General features: G+C 34.9%; 1 protein-coding gene across 3 annotated transcripts in view; it reads left to right on the forward strand.

Annotated features, from left to right (window-relative positions):
• The window catches only part of HAPLN1 (hyaluronan and proteoglycan link protein 1), an 83,910-nt gene extending 78,570 nt beyond the window's left edge, over positions 1 to 5,340 (forward strand). For 2 of the 3 annotated variants that reach the window (XM_009448909.5, XM_016953034.4), the window contains one exon: positions 959 to 5,340. In XM_009448909.5, the coding sequence (XP_009447184.1) occupies positions 959 to 1,248 (290 nt within the window). In that variant the 3' untranslated portion in view covers positions 1,249 to 5,340. The remainder of the gene's footprint in view (positions 1 to 958) is intronic. The other variant, XM_001147083.7, reaches the window with a different exon arrangement.
• Positions 5,341 to 11,358: the final 6,018 nt, after the last annotated feature.

Raw genomic sequence — 11,358 nt, forward strand, 5'->3', positions numbered from 1 at the left:
TAGAAAGAACTGGCAAGCATTAATTTATACTTCAGTAACCTATATCTAATGAGGGGCAGGGGAACATCATATTACATGTCTAATCAGGCAAGAGAGTCTGATTAGATTCGACCTAAAACTAAGATGCATAAGAAAATCTTCAGTCTGTGTGTATTTATCACTTTCAGTCAGTTGAAGTCAGATTTTATACATTTTACACATATTTAATACATATTGAAGGAATCTCAGTAATTAACACTATTCAATAAGTGATCGAGACTAATTTGTCTTTCTAGTGAAATTGAGAAATAGTTACATGTCAGGGTTTCAACAAATGGAAGTTGAAAAAAATAAACAAATTTGTCTTCTTTGCTAGTGAACCAACACAGACTAGGTTTACATTCTAAGTACGTATTATCTGTGGCAAGTGACTTCCTGTATTTTATGCATTTTCATACGTAGTCTTTGAATGAGAATAATGTCTAATTGATACCTGTAATGAAAAGGACTTGAGGGCTTTTGATTTTTTTTTTAAATGGACTTTTATGTCAGGAATGTGTTTTGATCCTTTCACATTCAAATTTTGCCTCTCCAGAAACTTGTGCTGGGGTTCAGTCTTGTACAGCTAGAATTTAAATAGCCCTTGCTTTTAACATGGAATTCTGTCTTCTCTAGTGCCACAGAAGGGCTCTTTTAGTCACTAATTAGCTAACAGAAACTGCATCTGCCATTTCCCTTTTCTTTTTAAAGCTATAAAAGGGGCATGTCTGGACACATATTAAGGGGCAAGGGAAAAAACTAATTTAATGGAAGTGACGTAGGGACACTACATTTAATTGACATTTCTATGTTCCCAAAATTTTACAAACATTGCTCTATATCCCCCTTCATTGAGAAACACTTCCGTTTTTGGCTCCTTCTATCTCTGTGTGGCTCAATTGAAGACCAGCCCATTGACTCTGTCTCCTTTTCTCTACAGGCCGTTTTTACTATCTGATCCACCCCACCAAACTGACCTATGATGAAGCGGTGCAAGCTTGTCTCAATGATGGTGCTCAGATTGCAAAAGTGGGCCAGATATTTGCTGCCTGGAAAATTCTCGGATATGACCGCTGTGATGCGGGCTGGTTGGCGGATGGCAGCGTCCGCTACCCTATCTCTAGGCCAAGAAGGCGCTGCAGTCCTACTGAGTCTGCAGTGCGCTTCGTGGGTTTCCCAGATAAAAAGCATAAGCTGTATGGTGTCTACTGCTTCAGAGCATACAACTGAATGTGCCCTTAGAGCGCATCAGTTTTAAAGTCATTAAGAACATGTGAAAGGTGTTTTTTTTTCCAATATGAACTCATGCAAGTTACCAAAACTGTGATAACCCTTTTTTACTTACTGTAAAGAGTCATTTTCATAAAGACCAATTCATTGATTTGTTTTTTGTAAAGCTATCATTCAATATATATTATAAATTAATATAAATTTAAGGGAAGCTCTATGTAAGGAGACTTAGAGCCAAACTGTTTAAGCTGTATCATCCCAACAAAGTATCCTTTCATGAACGGGGCATGCAATAGCTTAAGAATTGCTAGGATTAAATTAAGGAAAGTAAAGCTACTCAGAGCAGCAGGTTCCACAAGCACAAATTTTACACATTTGTACAATTTTGAAATGCACTACAATAAACAAATTAGAGCAACACATTTGAAATACAGGCTTCTTTACATAAACTGAGAGGTTATACAAAACTCAGTTTCACAAGGGATCAATCTATACCTTTCTAAAAGTTAATATTTCAAGTCTCTTGTAGACAGAATATTTTACTCTCTAAAATCCTGCCTTTTTGACCAAAAAAAAAAAAAAAAAAATTCATATGGATTCCAATCCATAGTAACAAGCACAGTTAAAACTCCTTAATAATCCCATTTATATGAAGCATGACACATAAATAAGCAGATAATATTTAACCAATGAAAAAGACTTCTACCTTCTTATAATTAAAATTACACATGTCTAAGAGGAATTGTTGTATCTTTTGAGTAGCTTTACCAAGTTGTATTTAAATTCTAAGGGCCATTTGCTAAGCAGCATTTAGCATCTACTCAGGGCAGTTATATAGATAAACTGCTGGACAGAAAAATTGTAAAATTTAGCAGCTTGATTTTCTGTTAGCCTATGAAATGTTATTGTCCTATAAAAATAACTTTAAACTTATTTAATATTTCATATTTACATTATATGAAAATCAATTACATTATAAAAGGAATCCCTAATGCAGAAACAAAGATGCAACTTTCAAAATTCTTATTATTCCTATTTGTATATACACTAGAGAACCCAACCAGTGCCTGTGTTTGGGGGGAAAAGTCAACAGTGTAGTTCTAAACCTTATCCCAAATAGAAAATGTGGTTAATGATGTCACTTTCCTTGCTGGTCATCATTAGGCTTAAATTAAATGCTGAAGCTGTCATCAAAGAGTTTACACTAAAATCTTCAGGGCTTTAAATAAAAGGTTAAGTCCAGCTTCAAAACACAATTTTCCACATTAGCAGCTCCAATCTTAAATAAAGCTCTGTTTTCCTATATTTTTATGACTGCTGAGACCCCACAGGGACCAATATTTGTATTCAAATTACATTTCATGGTTTCCCATTGTTTCACAATGAGTTCTAATAAATGGGATTTACTATAATAATCCAAGTATGACATAGCTGGTATGCTTTCATGAATGTTTTTATGTAGATTTTCCTCCCATGAACATGAGTAAATAAATCTGTTTCCTGAATGGATTGTGGTTGCATTTAAAGCTCTGTAATAATTCTAATAAATTTACTCTATAGAGTTCTGTGTGTGGAAGGTATAGAACAATTGGAAGTCCATGAAACCATAACTATAATCATATATTATTCAGACAAAATATTGTAATAAAAGTAGGTCCTTTCTTTCATCAAAAACATATCTGAAAATTTTCAGATGCTTTAATATTAAAAGATGACAATGTTATGTATGCACATTTTTAAGTTAGGTTGGATATGCAAACTGTACAAAACTATAAATCCAAAGAGTTTGTAAAGTTTAAACTCAAACACTGGTGGTATAAATAGAACTTGCACTTCTAAATTAAGGAAGATACCTAAATGGTCTAGGATGAGATGATATATTATATAAAGAGGGGACTATCTCCCAAATAACAACTTTAACACCTCAAATATGGGGGCTAGCTCATTGAAAGAAGTCCATACTTGAACTATTATTATGTATGTTCCGATAATTTTGTTGAAAATACAAGTGGGAACAAATTTCTATTGAAGCAAACATCTAATTTTCAGTTTTGTCCAGAACTCTACCTTTATAATGTTAAATGTAGTAGTATTTCTTAACTTTTAAATACTTACTACTATAGGAATTGGTGCTGATCAAAATCTCTGGAGTGACTGTTAGCTGATTAAAATCTATACCACTTACACATCATTTTTCCATTCGTGTAAAAAACAAAAAATCTTAACACAGTGAATACTGCTGAGCAGAATTTTTTTCTTCTCATTTTGCTCAAAGGACCAGAATTTCCATGCCCTTTATACTCGTACTTGAATGAGTCTTTTTAATGTTCTCATTTTGCTGTTTTTCCACCAAATGTCTATTTTCCTACTTCATTCCCCAAGATGTCTCACTGAGCAGGTCTGAAAAAGAAAGGTTATTCTAATACAATTCCTAACAGAAAGTTGGTACAACACTGGCTAATTCAGAAATCACTCCTCAGACTTAGATTCCAAGAGTATCAAAGAGATTAGATGGGAGGCTGGGCCAGGAACCCTTGTTTTAATGTATTTGTCCATAATTAACACTGGTGACCATATAAGGAACAAAGTATATCTGCACATTTCACTGAGACATCTACATTGGAAAACCCAAACAAAAAGAAGCAATTCAAATAAAAAGACAACATAAGAACGAAAATAAATTGGTCACATTAACACTGGAAGCCATCTTTAAGTGAGTGCTGTCATATTGTGTCACAGTAATTTTTAGCCAAATGTGGCATTTGTAAATTTAAACTTTCTCTCATGGAAAGGGGGCCGGTACCTGTCAAAGTGTTATTTTATGCAATAATATAGTCACTTTTTATTTTGGCAATTAGAAGTAGACTCAAAGGAGATTCCAATTTGGTTGCTGGCAGCCATTCTGGGTTTCTTGATTTTAGTACTCCAAAGAATATGGTGGTCTCATGGAGTAGCTGACCACTAAGGAGGGGAGGATTAAAAGGGAATCACTTATCAGTTTTTAGCATAGGATGCATTAAGAAATATCAATGGATAACTGACATCATTTTGTTAAGAAGTTAACTGTATCATAGCTCACTACCGCCAGAGCGGCAATGGATGTACAACGAAAGAGATGAAAAATACAAAAGTCATTAAGCCACCTGATTAAAAGAAAACCAATATTTAAAGGCATTTAATAGATATCAAGTATAACTTTGAGGAGAAGAATCAATCTGTATTACAAAAAAAAATGTTTTCATTTTCTGTAAGATACAATGAACTGGTACATTAAAAGTCAATTTTGTGTTACTGCAGTATCTTTTAATTCTTCTGAGTTGTAGAATCTTAGCTATTTTTCTTTGTGTCAAACTCTGTCAATACATTATTTCCAAGAAAGGCATTTAATTCATTCTTGTTCTGATACATTTGACTTCAAATTGTAAATACGTACAATTTTCATTTCCTAGTACTCTTGCAAAGTCAAAAAAAAAAGAGCATATATATGGTGTCGCTAAATCAACTATAGTATCATCCCAAAATATATTGACTTTTTTCTCTTTGTATATGACTCAAAGCATAATTAATTTTGCCCACCAGTTCAGCAATCCCAGAAATCTATTGTGTTGTTGATTAGATTAACACATTTTAAATGCTTTATAACTTAATCATGAGTGCTGAATTAAAAGAAAGGTTTTTCTTTTCATACTTAAGTTCTTCTCTTTAGCACTTTACACTCCCAATAGCAAGGAATATATTTTGCAATATTTCCATCCCTACTCTGGATTTTCAACATAAAAAATAGTTTCTGGATTTTTCTGATATACAGAAATGAATTCTTGAATGCAAGGATCTATTGCTGGTGCAATGACTTGAACAGAAACACACTTAATGAGTTTGTCATTGATATTCAAATAAAAATGTACCTTAAAATTTTTCCCATACTTACTTGCAATACATTAATTGCCTTGGAGAAGAAAAAAGTCCAAGGATAATATGAAATTAAATCATTTACTTTCAGTGTTTCAGTTCTTACATAGATGGACGATATCTTCACCTTGCCAGCAATTTTTGTATATTGTGGCCTGGTCATATACAAAACTTGCTTGATACTAATATTGAAGGATCTTACAGAGTTTCATAATGTTAAAATAAAACAAGTAAACTATTAAGATGTGATGTCCTTACTTTCCTACAGAGTGACAGAGCTTAATATTATAATAAGACTATTCTTGTGCAGAATGGACCCTGTCTATGATGGTAGATGTATAAGAGGAGTATAAAAGCCAAGACTATTGGAGAATGTGAGGGAGAAAATGAACTAAGAAGAAACTGACACTGGAAGGGTAAGAAGATATTTCCTTTCCTATCTCTGCTTCTTGGGCCCTCCATTTAGGATTATTTAGAGGCATGTCTTAAGATGGTTCTGTAGTCTTTGCTTCTCAGTAGGTGGTATATTCAGGAAGATAATAGCTTCATGCCTCAGCTATTAAAAGATGGCTCTTTAATTTAGTTGGTGTCAGACAGCAGCCTGAGCTCCATTTATTCAGGAGAGTACCCCCAGGGCGGAGAGAAAGCTCTGATTTTCTATTACCTGACAATGAAGCTATTGGCTTTAACAACAAATGTAAGATTCTTGGATAGAAATAGACTTCTAAGAATATTGTATCTTTATATTTTTCTTTCAAAGCAAGGGGCCCAATTGCCAGCTTTTCATCTGTTGGAAATATCTGGGATTTTTAAAACATTATTTGAAAAAAATGTTTCTTTGATTTTAATCAATGAAAATTCTGCCTGCCAAAATTCATATATATGCAGAGAGCAAAGAAAGATAAAAAACAAGTGAGTTTGAGACTTTAGAGACTATAAAAGGTCCTTCTTTGAAGATGCTGAGATTCTTGCCTGTGAATCTAAAAACAAAACCATTTATTATTGTAATAAATAAACATGTTCATGTGTAATGATTGCCGCAAGCCCAGGGAAAAGATAAATAATGTCCTTCATGGTTCTTCCTGTGCTCAGAGTTCTGCCAAATTGAACATCCTTTCTCTATGGGAAGATGCTTGTTCCTGTGATGAGAGCCAAACTTCAAGTGGCTGAGAAGCAAATTCTGCTATTCTAATAGAATGCCTTTGAAGAGCCAAACTTTCAGTTCAGTGTACATGAACATTCAGTAATCTGTTAAAGCAATTGTAGTCAGCATATTGGAATCACTTTGGAATCTGCAGAAAAATGTGGTCTGAGTCCCTCCCCCACAGATTATAGTCAAGTGTGTAACGTGGACATCAGGATTTTTAACCCCCACGCCCTATTCTAACGTGACTCTAACGTGCAGTCAGGGGTGAGAACCACTGGATTTAACTATTTTAGGGACAAAAAACAAAGCTATTCCACAGATATATAATTAGGTTGATATTTATGACTCACAATTTAAAATAATTTAAAAACTCTATAATTGGTTTAAATTTTATTGAACTTAGAATATTCTTCAAGCATAAATATTTAATTGCTTTGATTTGCTTTCTTTTCTAGTGATAGTTCCGATTACATTAGCAAATATGTATCTAATAAATTATGTGCCTACCCTATTATTGTTACTTCTTTAAAAACTACTTTAAACCATTTATACTATCAAACCCTTTCCCATCTAAAGTACTGAAATGTAAAGGCTATGACAATAATCATGTAAAATATTTTGGGATAAGAATTTGAACTCCACATTGAAGTCAATGACTTCTGAGATTTCAATTATATCTCAGAGAAAAAGACTTGAATTCACTGTGAGGTTTCCATTACCAACACTGACCCTCAGACAAAAAACAAAAGCAACACAATGCTAGCTAGGTAGAAGATTGGGTGGGAGTGTGGAATGGAGAGGAAGACAGAGAGAGAGGGTAGAAGGAGGAGAGAGGAGAGAGAATTCTACCCTTGTCCTCAGTAAGGATATATGATTTGATTAAATTAGTTTACCAAATACCAGAGACAACTGTTTACTTCTTAAAACTCTAATACTATATGTTACATAGAAAATCACTATTGTTTTTCAAAAGCATATTTATTTTATGGCATCATGAAGACATGCATTACTTATTACTTATCAGCAACTTATTCATAATGTTAAAGATATTGGACTGTTTATCATTGGAAGACACAGTTCAATAGAGTGGTTCCAAGCATAGACACTAGCGTGATAGTACCATAGTTCAAATCTAGCCCTGCCACCTACTGTCTCCGGGTAAATCATTTAACATTTCTTGGTCTTGATTTCTCCATCTAAAAGTAAACATATTAATATTAATGATATCATTAATGCTTGCCTGATACCATTATAAAATTTGAATGAGTTAATATATTGTGGTAATAGCTAACACAATACCACATTTGTGCTAAGTATTTTATGTATACCATTTATTTAATCCACTTAATACCCTGTAAGACATATTATTGCCTTAGTTTTCAAAATGAAGAAATTAAGGCCCAATCAGGATAAATGACTTGCCCAAGCTCACATGGCTTCTCTTAATAGCAAAGTGAAGACTTAAGTCAAGCAGAGGTTTCAAGGAATTGCCCTCTTAACCACTGTACCATACTTAACTTCATGGAAAACCATGGAACTGTTCCTGGCACATAATAAGCACCCTATAAATATTAGCTGTTATTATGTTGTAATCTATATATAGATTTACAAGTCAGATCAAAAAACAGTCCTCAGTTTTCTCACCCTAACAAAGAGGATCAAAATACATTATAAGGTTTATTTTCTAATAATTAAATAAGATTATTTAAAGATAGAAAATTCATTATCACTTATCATTACATACTACCTCAAAATATGTTGGGTTTTTTTACTATTTAAATCTTTAATATATAATTACTTAAATTTTTGTTTGCATATGTCCTTGGTCAATAAACCAAATTATAAGTTTCTAAAAGCATAGACTACATAATGTTATTTTAATAATTCTTCAACCTCACTGCAAGGGCTAGCATAGTGCTGTCAATGTAGTTTGAAAATTTGTATTTTCTTATAACTGAATACATATTTATAGAAAAAATATTGAAAAAATCAGATAAGCACAAAAAGAAAATGAAAATTTATTATAATTCATAATCCAAATATCCAAGGGACAAAATGACACAAATTTTGTTTTAAAATATCATATTTACCATTATATATGTGAATAAATCATAGTTTTTAATCAAAATTACATCATCATACCCAAAGTTTTAGGAATATCACTTATAGTTTTCTTAAAGACATAGTTTCATACGTTTCATATTTTCCAGGATTGATTAATTAATTTAGCAAGTGTTTAATTAAACTGACCTGTGGATATGGTATGTCTATTGGAGTCTGCTATAACTCACCCTGATACAGGTGAAATATATGAACAGTAAAATTCAATAATAAACTTCTTTAAATGTTGGATGATCTCACTAGGAGGTATAGCCTAATAACTCCTTCAGCCATGATCTAGATTCCTGAATTCTGTGGCTCTCCTAGAGAGCACAGAGGCACAGGTTAAGGCCCGGCATTGGTGCCGGGAGACTAGGGCCTGCCTTCTTCCTACTCTAGTTTTAGAGTACACAAAGAAAAGACCCGTAGCTAAAGACGCAGAGGCTTCGGACAAGCACACTTCTATGCGAAAGAAATAAAGTCCTATTTTGTATCTTTTCCACTGGGAAGACTAATTCTAAAGAAAAGAGTAATAAGCAAGTATCTTACCAAATTAAAAAGGATAAATATTAATTAAAGAGGTGCACTAAAAATATAATAACAGTTGTCACCAAAAAATATAGAAAACTGATGAAGTATGACAAATTCATTGAGAGCTGACTTCATTCTAAGGGTCAGAGAAGAAATTTCAGACATCAGCGTTTTGATGTTTTGGCAGGAGAGCACTGTTCAGGATGTACTCTGGAAACTTGAAAACTCTTGGGCAGGTAAGCAGCCGAACAGTGCCTAGAGACTGCAGCCTAATGCTGTAGAAAGTCCATGGAGAAAAGCTGTCTCTATGACAGTTGGTTTACGGAAATGCCTACATCGTATTAATGTAAGGGCAGAAAGGTGTAATAGCTTTCCTTATCCATCATAAGGATCACGGCTGACACTCCTATAACAAAAGGCAATTTAACAAGGGAATAGCATAATAAATTTATTTCATCAAAATTTTATGTGACATGGGAGCTTCCAGAAATAAAGATCCAAAGACCCAAGGGAAACTTATCATATGCTTAGGTTTGATAAAAAACGGATAACTGTATAGAAATGTGATTGGACAGAGGGTATGATCTAATGGTAACAGATCGAGGCTGGAAACCCTCAAGGCCTGTCTGTGCAGATTCTTCTGGCTGTGAAGCTTTCCTTCCTCCTGGGTATGGGGCAGGACCCCGCTGGAATGAGATTGTTGAGGGAGAAAGCACAGAGTGACCTTTTGAGGTTTTATGGTTTGCTTTAGGGAAGAGGAAGACGAATTCCAATTTCTATTACTCACTTCAAGTGAGAAAGAGGGACAGGAGACAGGAGGGCAGGAGGTCAGAGAGAGACTTTGCTTCTGAGGCTGTTTCTGAGGCCTTCTAATCTCCTCTAGTTCAAAGTACTTAGCATACCAAAGAATCATACTTTGGCTTATCATTTTCTGTAATATTAGCTAAAGCATTACTTCACAAGACAGTTTTGACATGTAATATAAATAAATTCCCTCCCATTTTGTTTGGAAGAACGCAAAGATAAATAGAACACTGGAAATATAATTAAAGCTTATTCCTTTAAATATTTAAAGAGAGGTAAATATTTAATGGTGCTTTACATACAGAAGACTTAAAGAAGTCCAGAATTTATAAATATACACTATTGATTTGAGGCTCTGAAGGACTCCATTCTAATGCAAATAATCAAAATAGCAGTTTTAAAATATGTGTTGTCCCATGGAATACTATGAAGCATAAAAAAGGATGAGTTCATGTCCTTTGCAGGGACTTGGATGACGCTGGAAACCATCATTCTCAGCAAACTAACACAAGAAAAGAAAACCAAATACCCTATGTTCTCACTCATATGTGGGAGTTGAACAATGAGAACACGTGGACACAGGGAGGGGAACATCACACACTGGGGCCTGTTGCGGGGTGGGTGGCTAGGGGAGGGATAGCATTAGGAGAAATATCTAATGTAGATGATGGGTTGATGGGTGCAGTAAACCACCATGACACGTGTATACCTATGTAACAAACCTGCACGTTCTGCACATGTATCCCAGAACTTAAAGTATAATAAATAAGTAAATAAATAGATAAATAAATAAAATACGCATTGTCTGTATGATCTCTACTACGCACAATCAATTAATATGCCTGAAGGCCGGGCACGGTGGCTCACACCTGTAATTCTAGCACTTCGGGAGGCCGAGGTGGACAGGTTGCCTGAGCTCAGGAGTTCAAGACAAGCCTAGGCAACATGGTAAAACCCCATGTCTACTAAAAATACAAAATATTAGCTGGGTGTGGTGGTGTGCACCTCTAATCCCGGCTACTCAGGAGGCTGAGGCATGAGAAACGCTTGAACCCAGGAGGTGGAGGCTGCAGTGAGCCGATATTGCGCCACTGCACTCCAGCCTAGGTGATAGAGTGAGAATCTGTCTCAAAATAATAATAATAATAATGATAATGATAATAATAATAATATGCCTGGAAGGAAATTCATTCAATATATCCATCAAATATATTCCAGATTTGACTCTATAATTTCTTCCCTACCATATCACTTTCTTTCTTTCTCTCTCTCTTTCTTTTTTTTTTTTTTTTTTTTTTTTTTTGAGTCTCCCTCTTTCGCCCAGGCGGGACTGCAGTGGCGCTATCTCGGCTCACTGCTGCAAGCTCCGCCTCCCGGGGTTCACACCATTCTCCTGCCTCAGGCTCCCGAGTAGCTGGGACTACAGGCGCCCGCCACCGCGCCCAGCTAATTTTTTGTATTTTTAGTAGAGACAAGGTTTCACTATGTTAGCCAGGATGGTCTCAATCTCCTGACCTCGTGATCCGCCCTCCTCGGCCTCCCAAAGTGCTGGGATTACAGGCGTGAGCCACCGTGCCCGGCCTTTCCCTACCATATCATTTTCAATTCCAGTTCTACCA

The sequence above is a fragment of the Pan troglodytes genome, chromosome 4 (genome assembly GCF_028858775.2).
Source record: "Pan troglodytes isolate AG18354 chromosome 4, NHGRI_mPanTro3-v2.0_pri, whole genome shotgun sequence".
Classification (NCBI taxonomy): Eukaryota; Metazoa; Chordata; class Mammalia; order Primates; family Hominidae; genus Pan; species Pan troglodytes.